The sequence below is a fragment of the Staurois parvus genome, unplaced genomic scaffold (assembly GCF_062004578.1).
Source record: "Staurois parvus isolate SC_StPar_1 unplaced genomic scaffold, SC_StPar_1.0 ptg000151l, whole genome shotgun sequence".
Lineage (NCBI taxonomy): Eukaryota > Metazoa > Chordata > Amphibia > Anura > Ranidae > Staurois > Staurois parvus.
In genome coordinates, this window is record NW_028317947.1 from 4,264,104 (window position 1) to 4,279,824 (window position 15,721).

The window sequence follows — 15,721 nt, forward strand, 5'->3', positions numbered from 1 at the left end:
CAGTCGGTTGAGCCACAGTTTTACCACCACCCCCACCTTAATGTAACATGGAGGCCTGGATGGAGTGGTATACATATCATACAGTCAGGTCCATAAATATTGGGACATCGACACAATTCTAACATTGTTGGCTCTATACACCACCACAATGGATTTGAAATGAAATGAACAAGATGTGCTTTAACTGCAGACTGTCAGCTTTAATTTGAGGGTATTTACATCCAAATCAGGTGAACGGTGTAGGAATTACAACAGTTTGCATATGTGCCTCCCACTTGTTAAGGGACCAAAAGTAATGGGACAATTGGCTTCTCAGCTGTTCCATGGCTAGGTGTGTGTTATTCCCTCATTATCCCAATTACAATGAGCAGATAAAAGGTCCAGAGTTCATTTCAAGTGTGCTATTTGCATTTGGAATCTGTTGCTGTCAACTCTCAAGATGAGATCCAAAGAGCTGTCACTATCAGTAAAGCAAGCCATCATTAGGCTGAAAAAACAAAACAAACCCATCAGAGAGATAGCAAAAACATTAGGCGTGGCCAAAACAACTGTTTGGAACATTCTTAAAAAGAAGGAATGCACCGATGAGCTCAGCAACACCAAAAGACCCGGAAGACCACGGAAAACAACTGTGGTGGATGACCGAAGAATTCTTTCCCTGGTGAAGAAAACACCCTTCACAACAGTTGGCCAGATCAAGAACACTCTCCAGGAGGTAGGTGTATGTGTGTCAAAGTCAACAATCAAGAGAAGACTTCACCAGAGTGAATACAGAGGGTTCACCACAAGATGGAAACCATTGGTGAGCCTCAAAAACAGGAAGGCCAGATTAGAGTTTGCCAAACGACATCTAAAAAAGCCTTCACAGTTCTGGAACAACATCCTATGGACAGATGAGACCAAGATCAACTTGTACCAGAGTGATGGGAAGAGAAGAGTATGGAGAAGGAAAGGAACTACTCATGATCCTAAGCATACCACCTCATCAGTGAAGCATGGTGGTGGTAGTGTCATGGCGTGGGCATGTATGGCTGCCAATGGAACTGGTTCTCTTGTATTTATTGATGATGTGACTGCTGACAAAAGCAGCAGGATGAATTCTGAAGTGTTTCGGGCAATATTATCTGCTCATATTCAGCCAAATGCTTCAGAACTCATTGGACGCCGCTTCACAGTGCAGATGGACAATGACCCAAAGCATACTGCAAAAGCAACCAAAGTTTTTTAAGGGAAAGAAGTGGAATGTTATGCAATGGCCAAGTCAATCACCTGACCTGAATCCGATTGAGCATGCATTTCACTTGCTGAAGACAAAACTGAAGGGAATATGCCCCAAGAACAAGCAGGAACTAAAGACAGTTGCAGTAGAGGCCTGGCAGAGCATCACCAGGGATGAAACCCAGCGTCTGATGATGTCTATGCATTCCAGACTTCAGGCTGTAATTGACTGCAAAGGATTTGCAACCAAGTATTAAAAAGTGAAAGTTTGATTTATGATTATTATTCTGTCCATTACTTTTGGTCCCTTAACAAGTGGGAGGCACAAATGCAAACTGTTGTAATTCCTACACCGTTCACCTGATTTGGATGTAAATACCCTCAAATTAAAGCTGACAGTCTGCAGTTAAAGCACATCTTGTTCCTTTCATTTCAAATCCATTGTGGTGGTGTATAGAGCCAAAAATGTTAGAATTGTGTCCATGTCCCAATATTTATAGACCTGACCGTATCTGCAATGATTTGCAGTCCAATTTATACCACAGGTCATGTTTGGAGGGCAGTATGGATGCCAAGCAGGACCCTTTCAAGTGAACGGGGCCGCACTGCAACTGTGTGAAAAGCATGCAGTTGTAACGCGGTGCTGTAGGCGTTCAGAGCTCGTTCACTCCTCTTGCGGTGTGGGATACATACGTGTCTGTGTGCATTTCCTGCACCCCATAGGAATAGTTCTGGCCTCTTTTATAGCTAATGGCACCCCCAATGCATGCAGCAAATGTGAGCATGTTTGTGCCCACCACAGCGCATGGTATGGTAACGCAGCGGGATTTGTATAAAAATCATGCCTGTCGCCCTTTTTGTGCGTTTGGCAGCACACTGAAAAAAATGCAAAAAAACACACACGACCAACACGCGTTCTGGTGTCATCAACCCTCAAGGGTTAAAACAGGCAGTGACAAGGTGACATATCACCACCCAGCCACCCTCTGAAAAGCAACCCACTGCAGATCGCTTTTCAGAGTGCTGCAAGTGTAAACAAGTCCTATGGGGAAAGTTATGTCTGTAGATTCACTATGAAGAGAACCTGTCCCTGCTCTGAGGCTGGTAGAAGACAACCAAACATTGGGCTGACTGTATGAGGATACAAAATGATTCTTTTGGTTGAGGTGCTCAATGCTGACAGGAGCCCTCCAGAGACACCATCTCCCAACGGTGTACCTCCCCTCACCCATCCCCCCACACGGGGCCCTTCACCTCAGCCAGCTTCTTCTTGGCTATGGCCCCCGCTCCCACCCCTCTCCGGTGCATGGCTGCCATAAACGGCCGCTTCCTGGTCCTCAGCAAGCCCCGGCTGACGTCACATCCATTCCGCCGCACACTCACTTCCGGCCTCCGGAGCATAAAGCATGCTAGCTAGGGCGGCCATAGCTGCCATTAACAGAGCGAACAGATCGTCTGTTTACTTCCGCATCAAGCGAAATACGTACACTTCCGGCGGAAGTACGCTGGACAGGGCACTCTAGTCGCCGGTAAGTTTCCATTTTGTTGGTTGGTGTTGTGGAGTCTTCCAGTCTGACCTTTCTGATCACACAGCTGGTGATTTATAAACCTGACAGAGCTGAGGAGGTTATCACCAGATCAGCCTGGATTGTGACTACAGGGATGCCTTTATGTATGGAATATGGCGAACTGTTGCTTGAGTTGGTATTCTATTTGATATGTTTAGATGTGTCATGACTTAGGTAGTAAAGAGGGTTTGGTATGTATGATACATATACAGGTGTAAGTACTCCCCCCTTCCAAGTCACCCCACCTCCGAGCGCCATCCCTTGGTTCCACCCCCTACCCACCTCCGAGCACCATCCCTTGGTTCCACCCCCTACCCACCTCCGAGCACCATCCCTTGGTTCCACCCCCTACACACCTCCGAGCACCATCCCTTGGTTCCACCTCCGAGCACCATCCCTTGGTTCCACCCCCTACCCACCTCCGAGCACCATCCCTTGGTTCCACCCCCTACCCACCTCCAGTACCGCCTCTTTTAGAGAATACAGAGCCAATTATCATTTTGTAGTGCTAAGTAACTTATAACATTTGTTAAAGATAACAAGAAAAGCAGGAAAAAATAGATCCCCCCACAGCAACAATAGACCACTCCCCCAACAGTAGACCTCTTAAAGCAACAACTGACCCCTGGCAACAAAATACCCCTACCCCACCAGCAACAATAAACTCCCACCAGCTTCAAAAGACCCCCCAGCAGCCAGGAACAACAGAACCCTCCCAGAAACCAAAGACCCCCAGTAACAATAGATCCCCACAACAAAATATACCCCACCAGCAACAACAGAACCCTCCCTCAACCGTATATCCCTTCCAGCAACACATGACCCCCCAGACACCAAATATCCCCCCCAGCAACAACAGATCCCCACAACAAAATATAACCCACCAGCAACAATAGAACCTTCCCTCAACAGCAGATCCTTTATAGCAACAATTGACTCCAAGCAGCGATAGATAACCTGCAACAAAATACCCCCCCCCCCCCCCAGCAACCATAAACTCCCACCAAGCTTCAAAAGACCCTCCAGCGACAACAGAACCCTCCCTAAACCGTATATCCCTTTCAGCAACAAATGCCCCCCCCCCAGAAACCAAAGACCCCCCAGCAACAATAGATCCCCACAACAAAATATAACCCACCATCAAGAACAGAACTTATCCTTTATCCCTTTCGCTGCCAGAGCTGTTTTTGCGTTTTTTGCACACATTTAAAAAATCGTTTTAGGCCTGAAGATGACACAAAACCCCCAAACATGATATATATTTGTGAAAGCAGAGATCCTAGAGAATAAAATAGCGGTAGTTCCAATTATTTGTCACATGATATTATCACAAAGTTTCAGTAAAATGCACACTTAAGTTAATTTTAGGGCAGAAAAAGCAATTAATTATCCAATTTTGTTGTAAAATATAAAAGATGAGGTTGCAGCAAGTAAATAGATATCCAACAGGTCAAATCTTAAATCTGCGTGTGCTCGTGAAACGGCAACAAACTGTAGTACCCTATATTTTCTGTAGACGACACTTTTAAAGCCCCTTATAGGTCATCAGTGTAGTGTACAGAGGAGACCTGGTGCTAGAATTATTGCTCTCACTCTGGCGTGTGCAGCGATACGCAGCGATATGTAACGTGCATCGCAATCATGTGTAGGCGCCCGAGTATGAGCTTTTACGTTTGTGCGTGCGTATATATAGGGGGGTGGGGGGGCCTTGAAAAATTTGGGGTTGTTATATGCTTGGGTGTAACTTCTGTTTAAAAAAAATAAAATAAAAAAATAACTTTTTTTTTAAATTACATATGGGACAAAAATTCCCCTATGTGATGATTTTTGGTGACAGGTTCTCTTTTTTGAGTCATGCAGGGTCTAAAAGACCCTGCATGTCTTCCTTGTACTACACTGAATGTAATGCGGTGCACATCACACCCCGTTACATTTTTTCCCCTCTTCAATGACCGGGAATCTGTCAAACGGGGTCCTGGAAGTGATGTCACATCACTTCTGGATCAGGAGAAGAAGGGGAGGGGAGCGGATGTATCCGCTCTCCTCCTCCCTCCCCTATACCACATCCTGCGGCACCCTCTGAACCAGTCTCGGGCCTGCAGATGGGTAAGCGGAGCCCGGGACATATAGTGGGGGAGAGGCTGATACTGCGGGCTGTGTGGAAGCAATCAGGTGGCAGCGCTGCTGCCCGAATGCTTCCATCTGACTGATGAGCCCGCTGCTTTCCCGCAGCAGGGCTAAGAGCAAAAAAAACCAACTTGTCTGGCACCCGGAACTACATGTCCCGGGCGTCGGGTGATAGGAATTGGACATTCCTGCACTATCAGTATAACTGAGTAATCAAATGCAGGTGTGGGTGGGATGTCTCTATTGATGTCAAAGTCCTAACAAGCAGCAAGTCAGCCTAACATCAATAGTATGTAAGGTATTACACCATGGCCTGTTTAGCAATTGTATAGGCTATATATTTTTTTCTAGTTGCTACATTTCTTTTTTCCTTATAGGTGGGTTACCCCTTAAGGTTTACACATTATGTATGTTTACCCTCAGTGAGTTTCCATGCATGAGAACTTCTCTTTTGAGGTACCAAATCATCTAAAACTCTAAACACCAGAATACTCTGCTTGAAAGCTTCCCAAGGTGTTTTGTAAAGCTCTGTGTTTTATATCCCTCTCTCTTTTAGGGCTCTACAAGTGATCATCGGCATCCTTGCCCTGAGATTATGTAACCATTAAAGTTCTTCAGACATAACGGAACGGCCTGTAGAGTGTTCTATAAACTTTATTTGTTCTGCGGATATTGACTTCTCCATTTAAAAGCCCAGTGATGTGACTTCAGGCATGTTACATTTGTGGAGAAAATGAACAGCAGATCTGTAGCTGACGTTTGTAATAAACCCCAAACGGAGAGAGATGACAGCAATCATGATAGTGACAGAATCGAAGAACACATCGACCACACATACTCCTCATCCTGTCATGAAATGGAAAATGAAATTCCTTACTCGGCACTGAGTCCCAATACCCTGATGCTTAAGAAGAAGATAAGACGACTACACCGCAAAGCGCAGAGACAGAAGCAGAAGATAAAGACTATGAAGAGGCTAATTAAGGAGTTACGATCCTGCAGTTAAAGTGGATTCAAACCACCTGAATACATTGTTTACATCCTGGTAACTGAACTATAAAGGCAGTGCTTTCATTTCTAGCCCATACGTCCACATATCTCATTCATTCCTTTTATATGGTCTGCATATTAAATCCCAATAAAATTTGAGTTTATAGTATGCTTGTCAGTCTCCTGTAACTAGTTTCTAAACCCTTCTATGTGTACTCAAATGGTCAGTACTGGGTCTTCTTTTTTAGGGCTCATTCACACCATGTGCATAGCTGTTTGACCATCAACACTGTATGCAAATCAGTTCTTAGGCTACTTAAAGTTTTACTACACCCACAACAGTAAAATCAGTCTGGAAATGCAGTAAAGCATGCTTGTTATACTCAATGTGGAACCTAACCTTAATCCTCTGCATTGTATAAAAATACAGTTTGATCCTGTCTTCTCTGATCCTCCCCTTCCTCCAGTGTCCCCCTCTTATCTCCTGATAAGACATATCATGTGGAGTCACTCTGCACATGCTCAGTTTGGTGTATATTGCTAGAGATGTTTTTTTTTTTCTTGGGAGAGTGCTTGTGATCAGCACAGGGCCAATCAGCACTGTCCAGACAGAGGTCAGGGGTTCTGCATCTACCTAGAGCAAAATGGAAACTCCTCCTACAAGCATTAACATGTGCTCTGCTGGACACTGATAGAAGTCACAAGACTGCTCTAACTGTTGATGAGAAAAGGTGTTTAACAGTTTATATTTACTAAAAATAATTGCATTTCCATGTTCTGTGTACTGTGGGAGACCAGATATAGTGAATGCAGGGTGCTGGGTTTAGTAACACTTTAACCACTTGCCCTCCTAAGGACTTACCCCCCTTCCTGACCAGGCCTCTTTTTGCTACTCGGCGCTGCACTAATTCAACTGATATTTGTGCGGTCATGCAATGCTGTACCCACACATATAGAGCTTTCTTTCGGTGGTATTTGATCACCTGTGCGCTTTTTATTTTTCACGCTATAAACAGAAAAAGACCAAAATTTTGAAGAAAAATTATATTTTTTACTTTCAGCTATAAAAAAATATATAGTAAACTCAAAGCTAGTTATAAATTTAGGCCAAAATGTATTCTGCTACATTTTTTTTGGTAAAAAAAAATCCCAATAAGTGTATATTGATTGCTTTGTGTGAAAGTTATAGCGTCTACAAACTATGGTATAGATCAGGGGTGGGCAAACTTTTTGACTTGAGGGCGGCAATGGGTTCATATATTGGCACCGGGGGCCAGACCAAGAATAGATGAATGATGTGTATGTGTCATCCATAGTAAGTATAGTAATATTCCCCCATAGTAAGCATAGTAATTAATCCCCCATATAGTAATTAATCCCCCATATATTAATTCATCCCCATATAGTAATTCATCCCCCATATAGTAATTCATCCCCCCCATAGTAATTCATCCCCCCTATAGTAATTAATTCCCCATATTAATTCATCCCCCATATTAATTCATCCCTCATATAGTATTTCATCCCCCACAGTACTATTCCCCCCCAAGTAGTAAGCCAAGTCCCCCCTGTGTCAATTCACTTACCTTTGCTCCGCGCGTTCCTCTCGCCGTGTTCCCGCGCCGTTCCCGTCTTCAGGTCGGACTGTGAGAGGAGCCTAGTTCCCCTCACGTTCGTCACGCTGCCCTGCCTACACACATCCTGACAGCCAATGTATCACGCTCCGCGGGCCAGATTAAAAGGTCCGCCGGGCCGTATACGGCCCGCGGGCCATAGTTTGCCCATTGCTGGTATAGATACTGCAATTTACGCCATTTTTTTGCTATACTGCGCTAGTTTAATAGATAATTGCGCAGTCATGCAATACGGTACATAAATGAAATTTATGTCCTTTTTTTCACACAAATAGAGCTTTCTTTTGGTGGTATTTGATCACCTGTGCGCTTTTTATTTTTGGTGCTATAACCAAAAAACTTTTGAAGAAAAAAGAACGTTTTTGAAAAAAATGTTTTCTCATTTCGGTCATAAAAAATATCCAGAAAAACTTAAATTTCATCATAAATTTAGGCCAAAATGTATTCTGCTACATGTTTCTGGTTAAAAAATCCCAGTAAGTGTATATTGATTGCTTTGTGTGAAAGTTATAGCGTCTACAAACTATGGTATAGATAATGGAATTTACACAACTTTTACTTTCTAACTGCCCATCACATGTCTTGAGGTGCTAAAATACCAGGATAGTACAAACACCCAAATTACCCCTTTTTGGAAAGTAGACATCCTAAGTTATCTGCTGAGAGGCATATTGAGTCCATGGAAGATTTATTTTTTTCTCCACAAGTCTCTGGAAAATGACAAAAACATTTTTTTTTTACACAAAGTTGTCATTTAAATGAATTATTTCTCGCACAAGCCATGAGCATATGTGGAATTACACCCCAAAATACATTCTGCTACTTCTACCAATTATGGGAATACCACGTGTGTGAGACTTTTTGGGAGCCTAGCCTCATACAGGAGCCTGAAATCCAATGACCACTTTGAAAGCCTGAAGGTGCATAACTTCCTCATTACACTTCCTCACTACCTATCACAGTTTCGAAGGCACTGACATGCCAAGAGAGCACCAAATGACCCCTTTCTGGGAAGTAGACACCCCAAGGAATTTAAAAAGAGGCATGGTGAGTATTTTGCAGATCTCATTTTTTCTCACAAGGTTTTGAAATATAAAAAAAAAATAGAAAAAATGTTTTTGTTTTTTTTTCTTCATTTTCCAAAAACCTGTGGCAACAAATGATATCTGCAAAATACTTACCATGCTTCTTATTAAATTCCTTGGGGTGTCTACTTTCCAAAAAGGGGTCATTTGGGGGGGTTAGATGCTATCCTGGCATTTCAGGGCCTCCGAAACTGTGATCAGTAGTCTGGAAGTGTAATGAGGAAATAAAGCCCTTTAAAAGCCTGAAGGTACTTATTGCATTTTGGGGTCCTGTACTTGGCTAGACTGCCAAAACGTCTCTCACATGTGGTACCCCCATACTCTGGAGAAGTAGCAGAATGTATTTTGGGGAGTAATTCCACATGTACCCATGGCATGTGTGAGCAGTAAATCATTTAAGTGACAATTTTGTGCAAAAAAAAAAAAAAAATATATATATATATATATATTTTTTTTTTTTTTTATTTTTTTTTTTGTCATTTTCCAAAAACTTGTAGTAAAAAATAAATTCTTCTATTGATTCAACATGCCTCTCAGCAAATAGTTTGGGGTGTCTACTTTCCAAAAAGGGGTCATTTTGGGGGGTGGGGGCATTCTATGCCCATCATTAGAAGTTTATGCCATACATCATTCACTCTTCTAACCACCTGAAGCTCAAGCCTTTTCTGACACTTTTTTGTTCACATGAAAAAAATCTGTATTTTTTGCTAGGAAATTAATTTAAACCCCCAAACATATATTTTTTAAAGCAGACACCCTAGTGAATAAAATGGTGGGTACTACAATTTTTTATGGCACACAGTACTCGCGCAGCGATTTTTCAAAAGCAAATTTAAAAAAAAAATACACTTTTTTTTAATTTTAATGCACAAAAACATAATATATTGGCCAATTATTTGTTAAAATATAAAAGATAATGGTAAGCCGAGTAAATAGATACCAAACATGACATGCTTTAAAACTGTGCATGCCCCGTGCAATGGCGACAAACTGCATACATTTTTAATATCCATAGGCAACACATTAAAAGCCTTTAAAAGCTACCATTTTAGATGTACAGAGGAGGTCTAGTGTTAGAATTACTGCCCTTGATCTGACGTTCACAGCAATACCTCACATGCATGGTGCAACCGCTGTTTACACACTGACACAGGGTAAAGGCTTGTGCACACAGGTGTGCACGCATGGGAGGGGTGATTTATTTTTTTTTTGTTCTTAGTTATTTTGATTTTTTTTCATTTTTACATTGTACCTTCATTTTTTTTTTTAATCACTTTTAATGCTATAACAGGGAATGCAAATATCCCCTATAACTTCAATGGGCATTGTCATATATTCTTTTTTGAGACATCTGGGGTCTATCAGACTCTGGATATCTCCTCTGCCCTTACATTATCTAATCAAACCAAAATCGGTGTAATCAGATGCTTTCCCAATTTACAAATGGCGCTGTTTATATCCTGCGAAACTGAAGTGATGAAATGCTTGTAGCTTCCAAATTCTTAGACTATAGAGATGATTGGCACCACTGTGGTCTCCAATCAGCTCTATGGTCAGCTGGCAGAAACACCGACTGCATTCTCAGGTTCCCCCAATGGCACGGGACTGCCCGAGAAGGCCATGGGGGGTCATCATCTCCCGCTGCTTGTAAAAGCAATCCTGCAGCTAATTAGCCACTAGGATTGCTTTTACATAAAAGCCAATCGCCGGCTGAAACAAATTATACCAGGATGATGCCTACAGCTCTAGGCATCATCCTGGTATAACCATTCAAAGTCCAGTGATGTACCAGTACGTCGCTGGTCCTTGTTGGGTATATATGCTATGTTCTTTTTTTTTTTGTATACAGCCTGTGGGCTGAATGAAAAAAAGAGAAGAAATCTCTGCCAGAAAAAGTGTGTGGTATGCCCACCATTAGAATATACCGCATTGCATCCACCCACTTCTAATGGTGGGCACACATTAGGTCACACTTTGCCACAACCACCAGTTCCAAGATTGAACAAATGTTGAATAAAAATTGTCCACGTATAAGTGGTACCCCATATGGAAAAACGATGACACCAAGTCCCAAACTATCTTGCCACTGCTCCCCATGTAGTCTGGGCATCCGGGGGGCTCCACGTGACTAACTTTTCCCTCATAAATCCGAAACGTATAAGTATAGCCTGTTGCCCTCTCACAGGTCTTCTACATCCTGACCCCATATCTGGCACGCTTGCTAGGGAGAAATTGAATGCAAGGCAGCCAGAAAAATTAATCAGGGACTCATTAATGCAGATGTTTTGTTGGGGAGTATAGACATCTGCAAATTTCTGGTTAAGGTGATTTATGAGGGGCTGAATTTTGTGGAGCCGATCAAATTCAGGGTCACCTCAAGGATGACAGAGTGTATTGTTGTTGAAATGCAGAAAACACATTATACTCTCATATCTATGCCTGGCCATGGCAGCAAAGAACACAGGCATATGATGAATCGGGTCTGTGGACCAATACAACCGGAATTCATTTTTTTTAGCAATGCCCACGTTTAGGGTTAGGCCCAAAAAAAATGTAAATTCGAAAACCGTAATGAGTTTCCATGTGACTGGTCTGGCAAGGTTTGAATTTGGGTTGGCGGCGAGAATTTCTTGTGCATATAAATTGCTGTGATCCACAATCAACGCATACAGATATTCCGTGAAAAACAGCTAAAAAAATCAAGGGGAGGAGTTAAATTTGCTATTTCCACCTGAATTTTGGGTTGGGCAGTGAATGGGGGAAGTACAGGTGCTGCAGAATTTGTTGACTGTCAATCAGGATTTGCAAGCACATCCAAAAGGATACTAGGAGCTCTATGGGCCTGTGTGCGAATTCTTGGTGGTTGCAGGACAATGCTTGTGCTCGCCACCGCACCAGCTTGTACTGCACTTATGGGACTCACCACGTCGCCAAGTCATACTGCAGTGCTGGTATTATTATTATTATTATACAGGATTTATATAGTGCCAACAGTTTGCTCAGTGCTACAATATAACGGGAGACAATACAGTTCAATACAAGAGGGTTAGTAGGGCCTGATCTTAGGAGCTTACAATCTAAGAGATATGTGAAAGACCAGGATGTACTAGGCCACTAGTACTCGCCAGTTCACCAAAAGGTAGCGTGGCACTAGTACTGTCACTCTGCTGCATATGAGAGACATCAAAATTTACTGACAAGTGCTAACAGAGATCAGGCCTGATTCTGCCAACACTGTGGTTTTGTGTGCAATGTATCAAGTGACAGTGACCTACTGACACTGCACTTGCTGGGGGAGAAGGGGGGGTAAGCGTAGGGGCTAAACGCAGGTGCTAGCAGGTGCCGGGGCTGATTCCACTAACGCTGCGTTTTTAGGGACACTATACTAATGTGAACGCTGGTATAGTGCTGATCTGATCAAAGATATTGATTCGTTCAGACACTATATTAACAATGGAGGTTTATTGTGCATGAGCGTGTTCCTGGCAATCAAGGGGTTAAATGTGATTACTGGTGTACTGATGGACAATCTGACGCTATCTGGGAGGGGCGTGAACAGGAAGCGGTTACAGAAGCGGTTTGTGTTATGTTGCTGCGTTACTTTAACTGACAAATACACTGCACCCAAATTAAATTTACATCCTTTTTTTCCCACAAATTGAGCTTTCTTTCGGTAGTATTTGATTGCCTGTCCGGTTGTTCCTGGCAATCAAGGGGTTAAATGTGATGACTGGTGTACTGATGGGCAATCTGACACTATCTGGGAGGGGCGTGAACACCGCGGGAGCGCGAATCATGTATATATATGTGATTTTTTGCACCCATGCTGCCCTGTAGCAGTTACAGAAGCGGTTTGTGTTACGTCGCTGCGTTATTTTAACTGACAAATGCGCGGTCATGCAACACTGCACCCAAATTAAATTTAAGTCCTCTTTTCCCCAAAATTGAGCTTTCTTTCGGTGGTATTTGATCGCCTGTCCGGTTTTTATTTTTTGCGATATAAAAAAAAGGCTGACAATTTTGAGAAAAAAAACAATATTTTAGACTTTTTGCTATAAAACATGTCCAGTAAAAAAATGTAAAAATCAAATTTCATCATAAATTTTGGCCAAAATGTATTCTGTGACATGTCTTTGCTAAAAAAAATCCCAATACGTGTAAATTAATTGGTTTACGTGAAAGTTACAAAAGGCGGTACAGATACTGGATTTTTATTTATTTTTTTATACTAATAATAGCGGCGATCAGCAACTTATGGCAGCGATCAGTGACTTATGGCGGCAATCAGCTAATTATAGTGCAACTGCGGGACTGTGGCGGACATTCTGACACTGGGGGGGAACTAACTTGGGGTCACTGACATTCCATGTGACACCAATACAGTGATCAGTGCAAAAAAAAAACCCTGACACTGTACTAATGGCACTGGGGAGGAAGGGGTTAACTTTTTTAGGCAATCAAAGGGTTAACTGTGTGAGGGGAGTGTTTTACTAGTAGGCGGGGGGGTGTACTTCACTGTTGCACACTGTCCTGGAAAGCTAATCTCTGCTCTCTGAAACAGTGAGCTGGGAACTGACAGGGAGCAACGCTGCATTGAAAACAATGCAGCTGTGCTCTGTGTCACTGTTTGCCGGTAATCTCCGGGACACGGCGGGTAATGATCGTCCGGGACCCGGTGATTGACACCTGCGATCGGCGGCGTGGGTAGGGCGGTCGTGTGTCTCGTGCACGCCCCCTACTTGATATGCAGAATGATGTTTATAAATGTGATTTTGCACAGCGGTGCCGCCCTGCCGCAGTATATGTACTGTGGCTGGTAGGCAACTGGTTAAATGAATTTTTAAAGATATATAGTATCATATATTTTGTAATAAAAACGCATTTCAACCTACAGTATATATATATATATATATATATATATATATATATATATATATATATATATATATTTATTGAAGTATACTGAATACTGCCAAAATTGTAGTATTTCCAATATATGCCAATATATTTGGGAAGAATATTTTTAAAATATATTTTTCTTCCATGTGGGTGAGCTCCTTTTAGCAGAAGAGATTGATGTGAATTGCTGCGGCAGTGCTAGACTCTGGCATTGAGAATACATGTCCCAAATCTTCTACTGAATGTCCTGGGTCTCCTTTGTACAATGCATGGAATGGATCATCTCCAGATTTCAGTTTTAGAATGTTGGAATATTATATTCATCTTAGATTTCATCCAAAATGGTCATCATGGTATCCTACCAGCCCCTCAACGTCTTCATTTGTGCAAATGTAGGAATAATATACTATGCAGATTTCAGTGCAGATTTCAGTGTGTTTTCCAGTTTGCAGAAACACACTATGCGTTCACATCTATGCGTTTTGAGCCAATGCACTTTTTGGAAAAGGTCAGGAACTTTTTTCCCTGCAGCAAATTTTTGTTTCACTAGAGATAGAGCGCTAAATGAGCAAAAGAACCTAAAGAGCAAGATATGAAAAGCTGAAATTGCTGTCAGAAGTGGGATTCGAACCCACGCCTCCAGTGGAGACTGCGACCTGAACGCAGTGCCTTATACCGCTCAGGCATTCTGACCTGTTGAGTGCCCTCCCACTGCGATCCTTATGATGCTCATATGTAGTCTAATGTGCTGATAACTCTACTGAGGCCTACATGTCAACATTTTTGGTTCGTGCGTGATAGACTTCAATGGTCCCGCACAAAAAACTAAAGGTTTGCTTTTGTGATATGTTTTGTGTTTTTTTTCGCCAATAGGAAAGCATTGACTTTGATGCGATTTTGGATGGGTGCAACTTTGATGCGACTTTGGATGGATGAAATTTTGATGCAACTTTGGATGGCTGCAACATTGATGCAACTTTGGATGGGTGCAACTTTGATACAACTTTGGATCTTTGGATGGGTGCAACTTTGATGCAACTTTGGACAGGTGCAACTTTGAATGGGTAAGACTTTAATGTGGCTTGTGTGCAGCTTTGATGCGACTTTTTTTTGTGTTGCTAATAATAAAGTATAACCACCTGCCAACCGCCCATGTTGTGGCAGAGCTATGTGGATGTCGCTCTTCCTGTACTGACACCCCCCCCCCCCCCACAAACGCTGTGTCCACTGGATGTAGTGAAATGTGGATCCCAGTAATCGGAAACCCAGTGATCATGAGATCATTATGTCTACAAAGCTGTTGTGAATTTCATTCAAACCAGCTTTGCTTCTGATACTAGTGAGCTGTGCTTGACTCACATGGTACCAAATGGTACTTGGGTCAATCAGAGCACCCTGTACCATGTGATTAGCTGTAGCCAATCACAGATCACTAGTATCCTAAACTGTCATGAACTTAATCTATTAATTACAGTTCATAGCATCGCTAGCGCAATGTACTTACACCAGCAAAGTGTAAAAGTAAAAAAAAAAACCTAATCACCCCCCCAGAGTAGTTCAATGTTATTATGATAACAATGAACTACTCTGATGGAAGTAGTAAAAAAATAATGTTAAAAAAAAAATTTTTTTAGGTTTTTTTTTTTCTTGTCACCACTCAGTGTCTCTGATTACTGCCACACCTGTCATATTGTCACGCTTTACTACACTGGTGACGGTATGTAAAAAAAAAAAATGTTTGACTTTACTTGCAGCCCAGCTGCCATGTACATAGCAAATGGGTGGCAGCTCTGGGCAAAGCAACGTACCCATACCCGATGTACCCGTCGCAATCTATTCCCAGGTGCCAGTGCAGTCTATTGATCAACTTCAGTACAATCAGCCTGTCAGGGTTTTTGTACAATCACTGCAACTGGCTATAGCCGGCAGCAGGGAATATTGTATTCTGATGGCAACTGCGGGGAGACCTCCTGCTGTCAGAATACAATAGCGCTGTGGGAGGGATTTCCCCTTCCACATTGACTGTGTTGATGGGGGAATCAAGTAATTTTCTTTCCTTCCACTCCTGGAGTGAAAGAAAATTGCATAATGTATGGGAAGCACGTAACCATTTCAATACCGTGCAATTTTACCCCCTTCCTGCCCAGGCCATTTTTCAGGTTTCAGCGCTCTCACACTTTGAATGACAATTGCGCGGTCA

General features: G+C 42.4%; 1 protein-coding gene, 1 long non-coding RNA gene and 1 other non-coding gene across 3 annotated transcripts in view; 1 reads left to right on the forward strand and 2 right to left on the reverse strand.

Moving 5' to 3' along the window:
• SNF8 (SNF8 subunit of ESCRT-II) overlaps positions 1–2,651 on the reverse strand; it is a 42,788-nt gene extending 40,137 nt beyond the window's left edge. Inside the window, exon 1 of the mRNA XM_089674366.1 lies at positions 2,473–2,651. Coding sequence (XP_089530492.1) covers positions 2,473–2,619 — 147 coding nt within the window. The 5' untranslated portion in view covers positions 2,620–2,651. The remainder of the gene's footprint in view (positions 1–2,472) is intronic.
• Positions 2,652–2,757: 106 nt separating this feature from the next.
• LOC149463850 (uncharacterized) lies at positions 2,758–6,072 on the forward strand. The gene is made up of 2 exons (XR_016312353.1): positions 2,758–2,918; positions 5,470–6,072. It is a non-coding gene; the product is annotated as an uncharacterized LOC149463850 (long non-coding RNA).
• Positions 6,073–14,131: 8,059 nt separating this feature from the next.
• Positions 14,132–14,214, reverse strand: TRNAL-CAG (transfer RNA leucine (anticodon CAG)). The gene has a single exon. It is a non-coding gene; the product is annotated as a tRNA-Leu (tRNA).
• Positions 14,215–15,721: the final 1,507 nt, after the last annotated feature.